The 20,983-nt window shown below is 40.1% G+C and overlaps 1 protein-coding gene across 1 annotated transcript in view; it reads left to right on the forward strand.

Moving 5' to 3' along the window:
• The window catches only part of SYT5 (synaptotagmin 5), a 36,875-nt gene that overhangs the window by 10,488 nt on the left and 5,404 nt on the right, over positions 1-20,983 (forward strand). The window contains exons 2-8 of the mRNA XM_088142722.1: positions 10,069-10,227; positions 13,538-13,719; positions 15,851-15,970; positions 16,893-17,060; positions 17,276-17,443; positions 17,690-17,807; positions 18,455-18,588. Of these exons, the coding sequence (XP_087998848.1) occupies positions 10,069-10,227; positions 13,538-13,719; positions 15,851-15,970; positions 16,893-17,060; positions 17,276-17,443; positions 17,690-17,807; positions 18,455-18,588 (1,049 nt within the window). The remainder of the gene's footprint in view (positions 1-10,068; positions 10,228-13,537; positions 13,720-15,850; positions 15,971-16,892; positions 17,061-17,275; positions 17,444-17,689; positions 17,808-18,454; positions 18,589-20,983) is intronic.

Here is a 20,983-nt window from a genome sequence, read left to right on the forward strand (position 1 = left end):
TATCTGATGACTGGCAGGGCGTACATGTTGATGGTGTGGATCTTGTTCTTCCCATTGAGCTGGCTCTTCAGGACCTGTCTTATCCTTTGGTGGTACTTGGATGCTGCTGTCTTCCTTGCCTCCTCATTGTGGTTCCCATGTGACTGTGGGATACCAAGGTACTTGTAGCTAGTCTATATGTCTGCTATGTGGCCCGCTGGTAGTTCCATATATATCCATAGCTAAGTAGGAGGGCAACAGTAAACGATGAGCTCAAAGAGGAATAAAATATTGAAAGTTTAAATGATGCTAATTGTCTTATTAATAGTGACATTCACAACAGCATGTATCAGTGAGCTGACTTAACAAGTAGTTTGCTTTTAAAAAGTTGTTCCTGTTCAGTCCTCCAAGGACAAAGTTGTTGGGTTTTTCCCTTCTTTGAAGAAGTACATTACCAAAGATGGAAAGAGTTGGAAGGTATAATTAAAGAAAGAAAAAATAATTCTACAAGTTAAAGATTACTGTCCAGCAGTACCCATAAAGGATGTTTATTTCTGGTTACAACATGGTCTGCACTGCAATAAATGAATGGGGCTCTTCTGGCTGAGGACCTTTTCCCATCATCTCACCCAAGGTAAGGGAGGGAGACAACTCAACCCTACAAATTCCCACCATAAACTTTTTCTTCCCAAGAGGTCCCCAGGTGATTTCTCTTCTGAGCCAATAATGCTTCATAGGAAAAAGTTTGTGTCTATTTGAGATACTGCAACAATGAGCAGGTTTACCTGACACAGTAAGCTAAATTTTAGTTCAGCTCATTATTCATCCAAGCCCAAAGAGCAGTTTAAACATAAGTCACATGTTTAAGGACTTAAGGTAGTTAAGGAGAAGTAGCTTGACCCCAATTTCTAACTATGTCTTGTTGTAGCTTAGCTTAACTTTACAATAAGTCAGCAAGTCATGTGACCATGGAATAGCTAACTTATAATTGTCACTTCTGACTCTTCATGACTTGATGGACATCATTTTACTAAGGCTGTCTATCACTAGCTGCTTCTTCCTTCTGTTTGGGTCATCAATGATCTATTTTTCAATAGACTTTGATTTTTCCAAGTATCAATCTCCTCTCTATTACTTTTGCCTTCACATTATGTGTCCCAAATGTCTACACTTTGTTAGTAATGCTTCCAATGAGCAGTCTGGTTTTATTTCATCTAGTAGTTCATAACTTCTACAAACTGGGTAGGTTTCATCTACTAATTCATCTAGTACTCCACACATTTAATTTATGGTTAAGCTGCCATTATTCCTCCAGAAATACCAAATGGAGAGATCCCAGCAGAAATGACTGCAAAGTGGGGCCCTTACTGATGCTGCTGAAGCCCAGCCTCTACTGCTCCTATCTTGTTCTTTACCACCTTCCTTATATGTGCTTATAGGGGGGTGCTTTTCAGAATAAGGCAGGCCTTCTCCCGCTCAATGCACATACGTCCCAATTTTAATTGGGTCACCACATTTGGTTATGTTTTTAATTCAAGTGTTAAAACAACAATAGCCAGGAAGCACTGGGTGATTCAGCACTGAGCAATTTGTAGGGATACCTGGAGGGCAGGGAGGAGGTGGGCTGTTAAAATCCAGCTATCTATAACTTGCTATGCTTTCTAGCGGGTGCATTCTATGAGTCTGTTAACCATGATTATAGCCAAGCCCGGCTTAGCATCTCATGTAGATATGCTCTTTCAACAAGCCCTTGGGATCTAAATGGTGGAATGCTTGCAGGTTAGGGCATTTTCTGGCAGTTTTTTTTTTTGGGGGGGGTTATTATTAATGTGGTTGTTATCGTTGTTATGATTTTGTATCTTTTTAACCTGATTACTGAATAAGGTGTATGAGTCTTTCAGAGCGACTTGTTGAGTGCATCAGTATGTAAACCTAGGTAAAATTAAATAAAATAATTAAACTCTTGCTGGGCACCGTAGCCAGCATAAGGGGAAGGACCAGAATAAGATGGCACATTCTGCTAAGTAATGGTTTGCTAACTCATGCTTTGATGAAACAAAACACAATTGTCTGGATTCACCACATTACAGCTTATCATGGTATGAACCTAATTTCTTGGGTTATAGCACCACAAATAAGTGTCGCTTAATATCTTCTGTTTTCACTCCAATCACATCTTAATGTAGTACTTCTGGGATTTGTTAAGCTAGAGATCTCAGCTATATTTCAAGTGCAGAGCTGGCTTCTTTTCTGCCTATGTTTTGTCATATTCTGCAAACTGAGATTATAGGTACAGCCTACATCCGTTTCAGGTGTAATGGGAAACGTTGGTTTAATGGATCCTGAACATTTTATAGCATTCCACATGAAAGAAAGAAGGAAGAGCAGGTGGGCAAATTCTTCATCTCAAGATTTCTCTTACCGGGAGGATTTTGAGCTTGTTTCTCCTAAACTGGGGCATTTGTCTCCTACACAAGTACATTGTTCCTGCACATAGCAACAGCATTATTCTCACTCTCACTTTTATCTATTCAAGCATACACTTTAACTTAGCAGCACCTGTTTTCTCAGCCATTCCCCCCCCCCCCCCATTGGAAGCTATAATCCTTTGGACACTGGAAGGCTGCCCTAGAGATCATAAGATTTTTTAAAATTCCTCTCTCTAAAGTCAGAGAGAATGCTCCAACCTCGGGGGGAAAGACATGTGTGGAAAACATCCTTCCCTTCCTTCCCTTCCCTAGGAATGCTAAGGGGAATCCAAAGAGGGAATCCCAGGTTTGGCCAAACGATCAATTGGAAAGGATTATGGAGCCAAAATTGTTATGGAATTACTGCATCAACAGGCTTCTTGGACTTCAGCTTCTCCCTCCACCCATCAGGAAGAGTTTCCATTAAAAAAAAGATCCTTTACTAGCAAGAAAATGAAAGGAGAATCTTTCACATTATTTAGAAGCATCAATAACGGAGCTCTCAGGAAATAAATCTTGTCAGTGTTTCATTATTCAGTTAGTGGCTTTAAGTTTGTTTGGGGGTTTTTCCATATGAAACAGGATGTAACACGTAAAAACAATCATATTTGCAAAAATAAATAAATAGATGGACCAGCAGCATCTGCAATCAATGCTGACAGCAGAGCATGTCAAGCGATCGGTGCTGAGAGACAGATTAAGGAGTCAACTCACATTCAACTTTTTCCAGCCTTCCTCCACAGCCTCCTTTCAACCCTAGGCAGAATTGAGAGCTGGCAGTTAGATGCTGAGAGAAGTAAAATGGAAGCCGGGTGCCTCAAATTCAAACATTGCTGATCCATTTCTAGTTGTAAAGGAGCAACATTTAGGGCAAGTTGGCTTGCATGGAAGAGATTTTTCTTTGTAGTGTTTATTATAAAGCCCTGAATCTGTCCTGGCTTATTTGGCAGTAGATGAATGTGGCTGTCCAAGAAGAAATGGATCTGTCAGTTTGATTGGTTGAAATGGAGACAAGCATGCATCGTAGATCATCTGAAATAGCTGTCCTCTTGAGTTTTCTGGTTTTGCCTGTCCCTTTGAGTTCTCTTGAGTTTTCCCCTTTGCACTCAGCAACGTTGTCCCTTGTTAATTATTCAGAGTAGAGATCATGCCCACCCTAAAGGTCCCCAGAGTGGGGTGGGGAGGTGGTAGAGAGGGGAGAGAAGGGGGAAAAGAGATAGAAAAATGCCTTTCTGAGTGATTTGCCAAAACCAGCCATGGAGGGCTACTACTGAATTAATGATGTAGTTAGGAGCTAGGGTTCATGCTTTGGAAGGAAACGGAATCAAAAGAATTAAAGGAGATGCTAGATATGGTGGATTTGTAGAATTTAGTAAAGGACAAGGAGGCTAGGAGGGAGAATCAAGGAGGAGAGGAATTTGGTTCTCCAGTTAAGTGAGCATTGTACAACCCCAGTCTGACTAGGTGGTGCCTCTGTCCAAGGTCCTAAAATTCTGAGCACCATCTCCTGCTATGTTATTTGAAGAAGCTTCCCCACCACCTGGGACTAGGGGTCCCGCCTTCTTGCCTCATGAGGTTGCTCCCATCCTATCTGTCAAATATCTAGAGAGTTGTTGCATCTGATTAGCAGCTGCTTCATCTTGTAAATCGGAGAGTCCTGGCAGTTGCATCTTCCTTTCTTTCATCATTCCTTCCCCCCATTCCGGCACCCCTCCAAAGCTTTCCTGAGATACACTGGCTTGCCATATGAGAGAGGCTATGCAAAAGGGGTGTGTTTGAGAGCATGCATGCAAGAGAAAGCAGGAAACCACAATCGGGGGCATTGTAGCCCTACCACGCATGCTCTCGTAGCCATCATTCAAACAAATATTATTTATTTCCCCATTTTTATGCAGTTGTTTTGTTTTGCATTCAGTCCCTCCCTCAATCTCACACTCTAGGATAATTAGGCAGGCAAATCTGGGAGAAGTCTGCAATATCAGAGAACCAATGAATTGTTTTCTTTTTGTTGCTTTATCCATATCATTGTTTTATGTAACTAAACTTGTCCCTACCATGATAGTGGGCCCCCACTATTATGTTACAGTATTCCTCCCAACATATTTGTAAAGCGCGATCTGCATTGCATTGTCACCTCCCTGGCACAAATCTCAGTTGCCTCTTAGCTCTGCTAACAGATGCTACTTAATCTGATGCTCCTTTAGAGTAAAACAGAGATTCTGTCTAGTTTTCACTAAAGTGAGAAAGGAACACCACTTCTTTCCCATTCCAATCATATATTCAGGAAACTAGCATGCCAGTGAAAAAAACTAGAGTAATAGGCTGACAGATTTGGCAGGAACCATGAAGGTCCTTAAGTCTATCCTTTTGCTCAGTTTGGAATTTATAATGCAGAATGAATCCATGGCATCCTTGACAGAAAGCGATCCAGCGTCTGCTTAATTATCTCCAGTGGAGGAGACTCAATCTGTTCTACTGCCAAAAAACCTTAGGCATTTCTTTTAATATTGAGCCAAAATCTGTTTGCACACAATTCCTATCCAGTGATTTTACTCCTGTACTCAGCAACAGAAAATGTTGACATTCAGTTTTCAAATATTGCTTTCTTGTCTCATCTCATGCTAAGCCACTGCTTTAGCCACTGTTTCTTGAACAATCCATGCTGTAACGCATGCATAATAATAGGTCATAAGCCATGGTTTACAAACTACAACGTCTGCATTCACACACAAAGCTAAATCAGAAGCAGTCTTCTGGCTTAACATGTTCTGTGAGCCCAGCCACAGTTTTTGTAGATAAGCAAACTAATCATTTGGCCAGTTCCTGATGTGTTCTCCCTCCTTTTTAGCTGCTATCATTTTGAAACTCTACAGATAGGTTAGAGGCTTATATAGCGCATAAAACCAAATTAGAAATAAGAGCAGAAACGGCAAGAAAGAATGCATCTGTGATTGTACATCACGCTAAGCCAAACCCAACAATGGATTCAAGCTGTGATTTAGTGCTCTTAGGAAATACAGCATGCTAACGCAAAAAAGCAACACAAAACAAAAACTGTGCAATGCACACACGCACACACATATACTATGGCTCAGTTTGATATATAAGAAATTTGGGGATGGAGAAGCATTTCTTCATGTGCAAATCCTGGCGTTCTGAACTCATCTACTGCACTAAGTTATTACTAAGTTATGGTTTAGCTTGGCAAGTAGCGTGAACCCAGCCATTGTGGTCTGTTAAGCAGGGTTTATGGCATGGTATGATATGTGAACTCCTATATGGAATAGTCACCGACTGATTATGTGCCATCAAGTCACTGTTGACTCTTAGCAACCATATATATAGATTTTCTCCATGGTGATTTGTCCCTAACCTGGTCCTTCAGGTCTTCCAATGGTGTACCCATTGCCACGGTAACTGAATCCATCCACCTGGCTGCTGGTCATTCTCTTCTTCTGTTTCCTTCCACCTTTCCTGGCATTAAAGCCTTCTCCAGAGAGCTAGGTCTTTGCATAAGGTGTCCAGAGTAGGTTAATTTGAGCCTGGTCTCTCTGGATTGGTTTGTTCTATAAACTGTTTGTTTTTGCTATCCATGATATTCACAGGAGTCTTCTCCAACACCAAAAGCATCATTATTTTTTCTATCCTGCTTCTTCAAAGTCCAACTTTTGTTTCCGTACAGTGTCACAGGGAATACCATTGCCTGCAGTATTCTGATCTTTTTAGGTAGAGGCACATTATGGCATCTGAGTATTTTTTCCATGGCCTTCATGGCTGCTGTACCGAGTGCTACTCTGTGGTGTATTTCTTGACTGTTTGCTCTTTTACTGTTGATTGTTGTTGCTGTTTAGTCGTTAAGTCGTGTCCGACTCTTCATGACCCCATGAACCATATTGCACCAGGCCTTCCGGTCCTTCACTGCCTCCCTGAGTTTGCTCAGTTTCATGCTCATTGCTTCAGTGATGCTATCTAACCATCTCATCCTCTGCCGTCCTCTTCTCCTTTTGCCTTCAATCTTTCCCAGCATCAGGGTCTTCTCCAAAGAGATCTCTCTTCGCATTAGGTGACCAAAGTATCTGAGCTTGAGCTTCATTATCGATCCTTCCAATGAGCAGTCAGGGTTGATTACTGTTGATGGCTGATCCTAAAAGGCAGAAGCTATCTACCACTTCAATATCTTCCTTTTCAGTTCTAAGGCTGGTTGTTATAACTGCTGTTGTTAGTTTGGATTTCCTTATAGTCCCAGTTTTCCACTGTACTCCTTGACTTTTATTACTAGAACTTGCAGATTCTTTATATATTTGGCTATCAGAATAGTGCCGTCAGTATAGCACACTGTTATTGATGTTTCTTCCTCCAGTTTTAAAACCATGCTCATCTTCTTCCAATCCCACTTCCCTTAATATATATTCAGCATATAAATTGAATAAATAATGGGAGAGTATATTGTCTTGTTTTATTCCTTTGCCAACCTGGAGCCAATCTGTTTCACTATGTTCTGTCTGTACTGTGGCTTCTTGACCCGTATATAGGTTTCACATGAGGATAATTCGATATTCTGGGATTCCATTCTTCTAAGCACATTCCACAGCTTGACATGATCAACACAATCAAGAGCCTTTCTATAATCAGTGAAGCACATACTGACTTTTTTTGGTATTCTTTGGCCTTCTCGGTTATCCAGTGTGCATCAGCAATAATTTACAAGCTAAACTGAGGTCTAAGTTGTTCAGTATTGTGTGTTAATATTTATAGTGAGCTTATATTACAAAATCTTTCTATTTTCCTAAATTGCTATTTGCTTGCTTTAGGGATTCTACTTTTCTTGTGTTTCTTTTACTGCTTATTTCTATGTTGTTTTTTAGTTTTCCTCCTCTATTAACAAGGTGCTTGTTTAATTTAATTATTCCTTCCTGCATTGCATAGAAAAATTCTCTTAACTTCATGTTAGCTAGACAATGTTTGGGCCATTTGCTCTCCACTCATCTGTCAGATTTTTGGCTTATCTAACTTTATAGAGACAAGAGACTTGCCAGTTGCTCTCCCTTCTGTTGTCTTTGGCCCCGCTGTTCTCTCTGGGATCTTCAGCCACCAAATTGCTGAATAGCTGCAGGCATCTTTCTGGAGGTTTGAATGTTCCTTTCAAACCATGAACACATCTGTCTTCCATCACAGAAACATACTACAGTTCTTCCTCCTTTGAGAAATAGCAATTCCACTCTTTCCAATGAACCTCAGCTTCCACTTTTCTTCAAACATCATCTAAAAAACTCTAGTAACACAGTGTCCCCTTTTAAACCTTTTCAGTTTCATTTTGCATCTTTTAAAAAGATAAAGGATCTATGAACAGTTTGTATTAGATGAGGTCTTCGTGGCAAGGGTGGTTTTGATAATCTTGGGCACCCTGTCACAATATATAACAATACAACAAGACTAAATCAAAATGGGCAGCATATGGACTAAATATGGTCTTTGGGATACTCTGGGTAAGCTTATAGGACAATTGGAATAAACCAGTGGAAGAGAAGTGAACTAATGATTGAGATTGGATGCGTAAGTTGTATAGACAAACCACAAGGGGAAACACACATCTGTGCTTGACTGGAATGTAATCAGAAGTTTGAAGGGCTTCCATTTAGCAAATGAATGGACGCATTGGCGCCAGACCATTGATTTTAAAGTGCAAATCTGGAGACACATTTATGCTTGAGGCAACAGAGTTATATTCCCACAAAGAAGAGATGAGGAGGTAAATCTGTACTACAGACTGTACCACTGCAGATTACAAATGAGGACTATTTTCATTTTTTTAAAAAGGTCAGTAAAAAGCATGACTTGTGGAAAGTTAGTCATGGATAATTTATTCTGTCATCTGGTTTTCTACATGCCCTGCTGCAACTGAGACCTAGGCTGAAATTGTGTACCAGGAAAGATCTCATTGGACAGATGAGATCAAGGAGCAGACTGGATGAGCAGGTTGACAGGTGAGCTGGCAGACAAGTAGAGGAGGTTGAATTCAGTCTTTGGGCATGGTTGTGGTAGGGTAAATATAGAAAAGAAAAGAAAAAAGAAAAAAATGAGCTCCATTCATTTTTATAATTAAAGTGAGTGGAAAAGCAAAACTGAATGGGAAAAGACAGACATCTCATATCTCCCCCCTCTCCTGCCATTCCTTCCTGTTTATTTTAATTTGCTTTACGTAAGAGACACTGTCTGGGATTGAATGAACAGCATGAAGCACAGTGTACAGTTCATGGAAAGGTCATCGTGGGAGGATGAGAGAGAAACCAGGGCCAGCTGATGGGTCGGAAAGCTCCACTAACTTGAATTAAAGGCTGTGTCTATCTACCTTTTAAAATTGCCTATAAAATTAACAAGTGCTAAGCTCTCTGAAACTTGGCAGTTCCAATGTCCTGACCAAGAATGGGGAGGAGTAATTGTATGTCACTTAGAAACAGGCAGCAGAGGCTGGCTGGAATTCCTGAAATCGGGAGGTGGAGAGGAATGAACTGCAGCAATAATGAATGGGAAATGAAGCCAAAATGAAGAAACGTTAGGCAGGAACTAAAAAGAAGCTGGAGAAAATAAAACTTACTGACATAAACGTCCCCAACTTGGTGTCTTTCAGATGTGTTGGGTAAAACTCATCATCTGCAACCAACAACATACTGGCTAAGGATGATGGGAATTTCAATCCAGTGTATTTGAAAGGGCATCAAGTTGGAGGAGACCTGTGTTGTACACAATGCAATATGAAGCTACTGCGTTGCCATAATGGCTTAGAACAAATAATGGACAAGTCTAGCTTCATCTAAAGGATTTCTTGAATTTTTAGAATAATGTTGAAAGTGAGATTATATAATCCCCCTCAGTGTAAGATGAGAGAGAGGATCATGAGAGTTGAAGATGGATTACGGCTAAGGCTTTCATGGTTCATAGCTAATTCTTGAGACTATTACATTATTTAATCCTGTACTCCATCAACAGAACACTTCTTGGTACCAGAGCTAGGAGCGATAAAAGTTTTGGGTGTTATTGTCAGAACGTAAGTTTGAGAAAGATACAAGGTTGGAGCTCAGTCCAGTTGCTTTGCTCTTATATTTTATTATAATTGTTTTCAACTATTAGGACCAAGTCCCATATGGGGGAAGATGGTACCCAAAGTCTGTTTCAACATTTGAAAAATCAGATGAATTGATTTTTTTTTATTTTACAAGAAATAAAGTAGCCAGTTTAAGTATAATGCCAAGAGATATTTCAATATTTAGGGTTTCAAACATACCTTGATTTACTGGGCCATTGACTTAGGATGTCATGAGAAGAAAATAGAGAAAGGGCCAGAGAGAGGTCATATGAACAGCCCCCAGGCCTCTTAGCCATGTAAAAAGGTCCTGATAACACTATCCCTTCTTGTTCTCTTTTTCCTCCTTTTATAAGAACAGGGAAAAGTCAAAAGCTTCATTTCCAGAAAAAGTAGGCTATGAGGATCAGGGAGAAGATGCAGTTGCAAAAACACTTCCCTATTCAATTGCATTATTTAATTTTAAAACAAAACTTTAAAAAAAGGTTTATATTTGTCAGGAGAGTACATACGTTATCTCTTTTCGTTCTCACTTTCCAGATTCCACAATGAATGCAGCACGGAGATCAGCCAGGATGGATTCAGAAGTGACAGAATCCCAGATGGAACCCTCCATCAATGCTACTGAGATGCCCACCAAGGAGAACGTTTTTTCAGACTTGAAAGATAAATTCATGAACAAATTGGGGAAACTGCCAAGTAGGTAGAATTAGGCTGTTTCCAAACTCAGATTTCAAACTGGAGGGTGGATCTAACTGAAACTACCAAGGCTAATTTATTTGAATCAAATCACCTGGATTTCTTTATTATACACAGTCTTATTTTTAATACTGATTATTTGCAGGGCTATTTTTTGTAATTCCACAAAAGTCCTTTCCCTGGCCTCGGAAGCTAAAAAAACTACAGGCTGTGCAGTTCTTGTAATATCAATTTTCTTTATATATAAAGCACTGCACATTCTAGTTTTCATGAAGAAAATGTGCTAGAAAATGCACAGGTTATGACCGTTAAAACCTGAAAGGCCAATAAGCCAAATGTTCCTGGAGGCATGGCTTGGGTGCCGTGTTCAGGCCTTTATTCCTGACATATGTGATTAAGAAGTGTAGATTAAATAATTCAAGGTATACAAATTTACATGATTTGGCAACATACAGACACACACACACACACACACATGCAGATTCTATTTTTTTTTACTATAGAATTTCAATTGTTTTGACATACAAACTATAACCTTCCACCATTTCCCACAACTGGAGTCCATGTTCACTATCCCAATTTTTGTTCATATTCACTATCTCCGTTTTTATTACATCTGCAATTGTATTATAATAATTCCAATAACTGTATTCTCTTGAGTGATCACTGGAGCTCTGAAATGTATAATGTAAATGTATAGAGAGATTTTTCAGAGATTAGGTGGCTCTGTAGGAAGAAACCAGAACTTAGACACTGAAAAGATGGACAATGGAGAAGAGTGGAGTTGGGAGAACCTTCTGTGTCCATTGTGCTATTAAAACAATCACATGAGAGACAGTGTCATAATGGTTAAGACAACTCACTGTTGCATTTAAGGGAATGATTTTTTTAAAACACTGGAAAATACACCTCTGGAATCTCAGCAAAGCCTTTTAAACACCTTCAGTATAAACCCTTGCCACGTTTACTAATACTGAATCCCACTGGTCTTAATGAGTCAAAGCAAATAGGAGCACAGTATTTCTTTTAGTGTTCTGCAATCTTTTTTGACTGCCTTTGGTGTGTTAGAGACTGCACTCTCCAAAGATAGTGAAGATAGGGCAAAAACTAAAATTTAATGAATTGTGCACAGTCAACAGGATTAGTTCCCAGGCATAGATACATACCCATTACACAAATGGCAGCACTACACAAAAAAGGCAATATTATGCGAAGCACAGAGAGGAGGTTAAAAATAGTAAGGCAAAGAAATAAATGCCATAAGATGACCTTTTCATACCTGTCTATCCTTGCAAACAATCCTTGCTTCTCTCCTTTCTTTCTGAGAATCTCATCAGCTCCACCAAACCACAACTTTCTCACTCTACCCTTTCCTCTTGACTCATCCATTCTTCTTTTGTATATTTGTTTTACATTTTGATTCCCATTCATGGTCTCTCTAAGACCAAACCACAACAATGCACATCTTTCATAGTAGGCATTCCCTTTTAAACACAGTCCACCTTTATTCAACACCCATTCTTCCTTGAAGTCTATACTAAAACTTAGACTAAGTACTCCATTTCCATTGCACACAAGTTATTTTTATGTTTCACTTAATATACCCCCTTTCATTCCCATTTAACAAAGAAGACAGGACTTCTTTTGTCACAATTCATTCTTTGCAGGAGACCACCTACTATCCATTACCTTTCAGCCAGCATTTTCAGATCCTAAAATTTCTCCATCCATCTTCCCAAGTTTAGTAAATAGTCACAAAGATACAACACTTCATCTACTTGCTTTAGTTTTTTTACCATTTAAATATAACTTGCAAGTGTTCACTCCATTTTCCCTGTCAAGCAGAACTGCCTTGGTCTATGATACCTTTAGCTGCATCATATAGTCTATCTAACATTTGCTGCAGGTCATTTGATTTCTCAGTGAACAACAAGATATTGGTGCATAAAACATCGGATTACTTCCCCAAGTGTTTAATAATTTCTCCCTTCTGTCACATTAGGAATTACAATTTGATGATAAATGTATTATTATTATTTATTAAATTGATATGCATCCAACCCCCAGCAACTCTGGGTGCTTGAGAAATAATTTAAAACAGAAAAAGCAAGACATTTAGGTGGGGCTTCAGCTCCACCCCAAGGCTTTCACATATGCAAGCTTTACAAATTAATTCAATTTGCTATTTGAATGCAATTTGCTCTGTGGACAGGACAATATCTCTCCTACAGTAATCCCAATTCCCAAAATTCTCTAAACCAAAGACGACTTACAACTTTGTTGAAATGAATGTGGGATAAGAACAATCAGGAACTGAAAAAAACTAAAATTCCTGTCTTGACATATTAACCAGAGGAGCGATAAATGCCAAATAGGGAAATTTAAGGAACAGCAGGGCATCCTGTTCACAAAGCAGAGTTAACAGGAAACAATGTGGAGACTTCCTGAGAGGCATTAAATTCAAGAGCAGTTCTTATATTATGGCAGGAGTACAAAACTTTTTCTGGGTCTTTCTAGGAGTCTCTTCCTAAAATATGTATTGCCAGGACAAAAAGTGCACTTAATTTGATTTAACCTTTAATTAAAAGTATATATGATTACTAACTAGTCATGTATTTAACAATGTTCTGCTTCAGTTACATTAAATATTACAATTTGGTAATAGCTTTTGGAGATTTCTGGGGGCTGCACTACAAGCTATTAGGGGGCAAATACAGCCTCCAGGCTTCCAGTTATGAATCTCTACATTAAACAGATAGTGTGGCCAACATGTCCTTTCTATTAATTGCTGTTGTGAACCATGAACATTGGAACAACAGTTGTCACTATATAAACAAACTTGATCACCTCTTCGTTAGTTGTCCATAGGCGTCCTTAAGATCATTCTTACCTTTGTCTCTAAAATGCAGGAATAATAACAACAAAAGCACAAATATAACACAACAATCTACTTGAGAGGGCCATTGGAAGATAAAGGAAAGTCACCCTGGGCTCCTGGTGACTACATGGACACAGCCATGTAATATATTTGGTAAAAGTATGAAAATAGTTTGCCGCTGCCTTTTTTGTGGACATTTCTTCAATTCCCCTGTCTAGCCTTCACCCTAGGATGTGCTGGTAGTCTCTCATCCACATATTAACCTGGTCTGACCCTGCTAAGCTTTTCTGACGTCAACCAAGATCCACTAGATACTTCCAGTAACAATTAGGAAAAGTCATATTTAACTAGTAAATAAGGTAACAGCATGCAACCTCTTTATTCCAGGATCTGGCATCTCCTTTCACTGCTCTCCTTTTCTGTCCACTCTAGTACCACCATGGGCTTTGGCCACCATCCTCATTGTTGCCGGCCTCTTGCTGCTCTGCTGCTGCTTCTGCATTTGTAAAAAATGCTGTGGCAAGAAGAAGAAAGGGAAGAAAGGCAAAGACAAAGTCAAGGCACAGATCAATATGAAGGAGGTGAAGGAGTTGGGCAAAAGCTACATTGATAAGGTGAGCAGTGAGTTATTTTCCACAGCTCCCCAACCTGAGGACCTGTCTTGTATAAAAGAACCTGCATGACTTATAAACCATTTGTTTATGATTAGAGGTTACATGTTTGGGGCTGATCTTGGTGAAAGGCCAGAATTTGTCCTTCAAATGATCCTGTTCCCACCATGCAGAGGCAGATAGTTATTTGACTTCAAACTGTACTCTAAAACCAATAAACTGGAAAAAGGGTGGTGGTTAAAATACAGAGTCTCAAATTTGCCAGAAAATGGAGAAAAATTTTGCTGCTTCCCAAATCTCTTCCAGAGCTAAGTATAGGACATTTGAGGACTTTTGCTTGCAATATAGAGGAAAGACCATGGTCTAGGAAAATGGCAGAAGGAGGTCACAAATTCCATTCCTAGTATTTCAAGTCACTATGGGTGACAATGGGAAGGAACATTGGCTGTGACTATCCTATCAGAAAAGCCATAGTGGAGCAGATGGAACAGTGGCATAACCTAGGGTGAGTGGATATCAGATGGTGGCATCATTATGCAACCGCTAAAACAAATGACAAACAAGTGACCTGGTTTTGGGGGTAGAGATGAAGAAACACAATTCCAGGGAAAAGGAGGAGAGGAGAGGCTGTCCAAAGCCCTCTCCCTCCAGAAAACTCTGGGAACAGCACTGATTCTTGACTCAAGGAGAACAGTTTCAATTTAATGAGTTTTATTTTAAAAAGATGTCACACAAGGAGGCGGTCTTGAGATAAAACAGATTGGATTCAGAATTGTGAAGGAAGGAAGCTGGGCCTCTTTGGCAATAGAAACTAGGCAGATGCAAGGTAGAACTGTCACCATTTTTCCTGGAAGTTTGGTCTCTCCCCCATCTCAGATCTGAAATCATAACATTGTAGAGGAGGCTGCCACTAACAGGTAGCATCAACTGGCTCATGGATTTTCCTGAGTGCAGATCCACTTGCAAGAACAAACAGGGCCTGGGAACATGAATTCTAGAAACTCGACAGTTTTTGCAGGAGTCAAACAATTGAAGAGAAGGAGCTATTTAACTCTTCTTCATAATATTTTCTCAGTCTTAAACAGTTACTAGGGTTCTATATTTACAAGGGGAAAAATACAGGCCTGATATTACAGCAGTGTTTCTCAACTTCAGCAACCTTAAAATGTGGGGACTTCAACTCCCAGAATTCTCCACTCGTCTTAAAGTTGCTGAGGTTGAAAAACACTGATATATAGGACAGAAAATACAGCTCAGTTCTGAGGATTCTTTAGCCCTGAAGGCAGTTAACATGATTGTAAGATGCTAAAATTGTGAATGTTAGATCCTAGAGAAAAGAACAAAGAGGGGTCTGCCACAGGAGAAGAGCCTAGCATCAATGACTGGAGTGCCAGTATCTTGGAAGTTCTATTTATGTTAAGCCAGGTTGACTCTCAGGGAATCAGGGAAGCAAAATATTTATTTGAGCATCCTCTCCATCATTTTATTTGCACTGCAGCCAATGCCAATGTAATTTTTCCTCCTTTTTTTTTTGTTTATTCTGATTCCTTTAATGAATTGCACTAATTCATCTGATCAGTGTTAGGAATACTAGGTTAGCCCTTGGATGGGCCCCTCCATGTGGGAGGGCCCAGAGTAATTATTCTCATTGCTCCCACTCTTTTCATGCCAAGTCTCTTTTTTCATTCAAATTTAAAATATCCAACTGTTTGGCATCTGAATGACATCCACTCGTTAAGATCAGCATTGTCTGATAGGTATATGTATCATGACGGAAAATTCACACTGAGTGGAGGATGATGAGGATGCAGGAACCTATACAAGTTGCTATAAACCTAGCACTGCTTGAATGCCTGTTCCTGTGCCCCCAGAATATCTGACCAAGCTAGACCAGCTTTTCCCCACCCTTGATGCCTTTCAAGGATTATAACAATTGGAATTTCAGGCCAGGATGAATTGAAATTCTGGGATGTGGCATCTCAACATATCTGGAGTGCTAAAAGTTGGGTTAAGTTCATTTCAGAATGAGAAGGGGAGAACAGATCATGTGGCCTTTAATAAGTTTTTCATCTGCCTTGTTCCTAATGCTTCCCTGTTGGTTGCCTTGACCATTTCCTTCTCTCCTTCCTTCCAGGTGCAGCCAGAAGTCGAGGATTTAGATCCATCACTGTTGCAGGAGTCCAAAGGGGAGAAGCCAGAGGAGAAGCTGGGGAAACTCCAGTATTCACTTGATTATGACTTCCAGAGCACACAGGTGGGTAGGGCAAACACATGCCTCAGCTCAGATAGCAGCAGACTGATCTTCATGTGTCTGTCAATTTAGGAAGGCTGCTCAAACATCATCCAGAAAATAAGAAATGCATTGTCAAGAAGAGACAAGTTCTGCAAAGTAATCTGCACATTCTGATTCATAAATATTGATACAAATGGAGAAAGAATTACTATAATGTAAATGGAAATACGACTCTGTATAATGGGAAAGATTGTGACCAGGCCATTGTCCCCTTTCTGCTGCTAACTCTGAACAAGCATTTGCAGTGCCTCTGATCCTTCTTCTTATAGTTTAAAAACATACTTGAATTAGAGAGACTTCCAAATAGGACAGCTGGCCAACTTACTTTCATTAAGCTGTATTCCCTATCTAGAGTCATTACCAGTCCTTTCATCCTATCCTATTGGCAATACTTGAAAATAAGGGTGCAAGTAAAGGTGAGGGAACGTCATACAGGAGCTCAGCAAAATAATATACATTTCATGTACTGAAAGTCCCAGATTCCATCCCCAGCATCTGCAGCTCATAGGAACCTAGCTAAAATAATTGGAAAAACACCATTTCTTCCTGTCACCCTAGCTGGTTCTATGTGGGCAGTTATCAAACAAAATACATTCTCTTTACCTCCTTAATGGATGGGGGGGGGGGGGGAGAGAAAAGATGAGAGAAGCTATAGTAAACACAGGAAGATTAGTACAGTATTAGAAAATAACTTCATCTGGATTCCTTCTAAATATTGTGAATAAAGTAAGGTGATAGCATGATTAAAGGTGCTTGAGGAAATTCCTGCTTGTCAGAATATATCAGAGGAACAGAGAAATCCTGAGTTGGACAGACCAGTGATGTGACTCAATGGAAAGTATTTTCCTAGGTTTGAATGTTTTCATCTTAAACCTTTCCCCAGCTGGTTGTGGGCATTATACAAGCTGCTGACCTCCCAGCGCTGGACATTGGGGGTACTTCCGATCCTTACGTCAAAGTCTTCCTGCTTCCAGAGAAGAAGAAAAAGTTTGAAACCAAAGTCCATCGCAAAACTCTCAACCCCACATTTAATGAATCTTTCACCTTTAAAGTAAGTTCACATTTGTCTTCTCTTGCCCAAAGGTCCAAAAATACACAAATACATTTCTTATACATACACCCTATCATCTTCCTTTTTAGCTCTGGTCTCCCCTCATCCATTGTGGATCTTCTCTCCATCTCACATCTCTAATCCCCACCTACCAAGAAAGACTCAACCAAGAGATTTACAATTTAATCCATATCACCACTATGTTTAATGCTTAGGTCCCTTATTCAGAACTTGGTGGTAAGACTCTCGTCATGTCTGTCTACGACTTTGACCGTTTCTCCAAGCATGATGCCATTGGTGAGATCCGTATCCCCATGAACACTGTGGACCTGGCACATGTGATCGAGGAGTGGCGAGATCTGCAGTCAGCAGAGAAGGAAGAGGTAAGAACTTATGCAGAATCCCATTCATAAACAAAGAGCTCTAACTGAAAGATAATTTGAAAATTGTATTGGTGGCTTTATATATATTAGAAGTGGGAAATGCTTTTCTGTGGACAGCTATCACTTGATTGGGGTAATAACGCAACTCATGGATGGCAGATAATCAAGAAAATTTGACAACAGCATCAATATCTTATGAAAAATATCCATTCTAGCTCTGAAATAATCATTCATTTCTTTCTACAGCATGAGAAGTTGGGAGACATTTGTTTTTCACTCCGATATGTCCCTACAGCTGGGAAACTGACAGTTATTGTGCTAGAAGCCAAAAATCTCAAAAAGATGGATGTGGGAGGGCTTTCAGGTAAGCATTAAGACATTAAATTTAACTATAATTGGTGAACAGTTTTATATACCATTTGGATTACCTCTTTGGGGGCACTCTGAATCTCCTGCTATTCTCTTTTAATTTCTGGTTCCAACCTCTTCTGGCTATGAAAGCAAACAGTCCCCATGGGGAGAAGGGGTGAGAAGAAGCAATGAAGTATGCAACTCTCAAGAGCTTATGTATGTGTGCAGGACTTATGAAGAATAGGAATGGGAATTAGTCTTCAAATTGTCCTTGGGTGGGAGGCCAGTAAAGTCCATTTACATTTTCCCTACTGCATAGAGTTTAGCTGGGTCTCCTGTTGCTGTGGCTTAAAAAAAAAAAAAAAGACAAATGAGCCAACTCCATTAATTTGGATCAACAGGTATTCAGCATATGGGACAGAAGCTCTGAAAGTACTTAGCATTCTCTCTTGGTTTGGCTGTTTAAGAAATGCTTAAAAACTTGCCATGAAAATTTGTCTTGGTCAACAATAAAAATACATACATAAACAAAACTATTTTGCCCTTTGTCACTCGCCCAGAAATGGCTTTAAAATTAAATTCTCTAATGAGGGAACTGGGAATACGAAGGCAATCATAAAGCATGTTCACATCTCTTTTTCCTTCATCATCCTACCCCAGATCCATATGTGAAAATCCACCTCATGCAGGGGGGGAAACGTATCAAGAAGAAGAAAACAACTATCAAGAAAAATACACTGAATCCCTACTATAATGAATCCTTCAGCTTTGAGGTGCCTTTTGAACAAATCCAGGTAAATCTTCCTTCTCTGCAATCCCATTTCACCTGAAAGTAACTATTCTAAAACACAGATTGAGAATATGCTCCAATTATTTCCAGCTACTTCCATCTGTCCAAAATTGGCAGTACTTGTTTCAAAACAGGAGTTTCTGGACTGTTATATGTATTTTATTTGAAGGCCTCAAGATAGTTTGTTTTGCAAACTGGCTTGTTATTGTATATACTGTAAGACCAGGCTCTTTTCTTGTAACTCATTCCATTTTATACCTAGGGCTGAGCTATTTGTGCAAATTGGTTTGACTAGTAACATGACTTACATTATAAATTTCCAAATTAAAAAAAAAAAACTGGCAAGATGTTCACAGTGTCTTGCCAAACAGGGAACACTTCTCTACAAATATAAAATTCTTTATACTTAAAAATAATTGTTAAAGAGTTGTTTATTATATAAAACTTAATGAGGAGAAAAGCATCCACTCCTCAATACCCCATAGTATAGTCTTCCCCTACCAATGTCCTCCTTTAGCTATGCTGCCAAGAGTTACATGGGACATCCCAACAGCTGGTTTAATGTATTGTTCTCCAGTCCACGAAGAAGCACAAAGTAACCCAGCATTTAATTTCACTCTGTTCCCACAGTTGAGCTCTGCTTCATTAATGAGGCTGGGGTGTGTGTATGCTGTTCTAACAGTTTATTGTGGGGCAAGTTAAGATGCAGGGTTTGGTGGATTTCCCTGCTGGCAGGAAAACATCAACCAATCACTCTCCCTAATGTGGACTATGGGCAGAAGGTGAGTTTTGTCAGATGATCAACAGGGAGGGCAAGGCAAGGCAGACAGGTAGGTTGTTTGGTGCAGTGCCACTGGCTGAAAGGGGAAGATTCTCTCACTTCAGGCAGTGCTGCCCCCTCCCCTCCCATGTGTCCTACCAACAGACCTCTGAGTACTCTGTGCAGGAAATCTGGGAAAGGAGAGCGTGCTGGCAGGTTGCATGGAAAGTGGGTGGTACTGGCATGGAGTCTGCTACTGTGAGACTCCTCCTGATTCAGCCACTGCTGCCTTCTGGCATGATCTGCCAATAAGATGGGTGGTGGAGCTGGAAGAATATCTTTCCCCTCACTGATCCCCCATGATGGCAGGTCATGTAGGCAGGCAGTTCTGTGCATGGACTCTTTGTCCCAAGGTCAGAATTCAGCCTTGTATGATGGATTAGTTACTATACTTCAAGACCCGGGGATGGACGTACGGAAGCACGGCCAACAAAAATAAGTGAAGCACAGCTGGCTCAAAGAAGGGGGGAAATTTCTGTGCATGCTATTGATCAATGCATCAGTTCTAAGTGGGGGGAGGGGGAGAAGTGAATTGTGTAGCTCAATCATGCCGGCATTCTTAGAAGCAAGTAGGAGTTGAATTTGACTCGAAAGAGGCTTGACCTCTTAAACAAGATGAACACTCTCAGATCCCCCACACAACCTGATGACACCCTGACCTACCCTGCCCATCACTACACACCACAAGGGACTGGAGAGGTGGCAGAAACCACAAGCCTGCAAAAGTGGAAGGAGCATGCTGCAAGTGATTGACTGATTCTGATCTCATCCTTCTGATCTGAGTCACGGCACCAAACTGTTGTGGCCAAAACCTGGCTCATTTAAATAAACCAAATGACTTTGAAGATACAACATAAATGTATTAAGCATGCAGAGAACTACAGGTAGTCCTCGACTTACAATCATTAATTTAGCAACCATTCGAAGTTACAACGGTGCTGAAAAAGGTGACTTATGACCGGTCCTTGCACTTACAACCATTGCAGCATCCCCACAGTCACATGATCAAAATTCGGGCACTTGGCAACCGGCATGTATTTACGAGGTTTCAGGGGTCACATAATCACCATTTGCAACCTTCCCAGCCACCTTCCAACAAGCAAAATCAATGGGGAACTCATGATTCACTTAATGACATGATTTGCTTAACAACCAAATGATTCACTTAACAACTTTGGTGATTCTTTAATGACTACCACAAAAAAGTCATAAAATCAGTGCAGTCATGTGATGCCTCGCTTAACAACTGCACTAAACAACGAATTTTCCAGTCCCTATTGTGGTTGTAAGTTAAGGACTACCTATACAGTATACATGGGTTCCCAGCAAAGCATTGGCAAGCTTGCTCAGCAGTCCTGAACAAAAGCAGAACCACAGCTTATATACCTTTGGCTTACTACATGACAAAGGCAAGACAAAGGCAGACACAATATAAATTACCGCATGGCATTGGAATGTTTTTGATAAACCCATCTGGGTGACATTATTATTATTTATCCCTTCCTTTCAGGTCAGCATGCTAGCTATACTGTACTATCTTTGAGATATCGTCAATGAATATAAACAATGTGGTTTCTTG

Source organism: Python bivittatus, unplaced genomic scaffold (assembly GCF_059951505.1).
Source record: "Python bivittatus isolate LINGU-HERP-01145 unplaced genomic scaffold, Pbiv_v1 ctg000440_np1212, whole genome shotgun sequence".
In the NCBI taxonomy this organism is placed as follows: Eukaryota; Metazoa; Chordata; class Lepidosauria; order Squamata; family Pythonidae; genus Python; species Python bivittatus.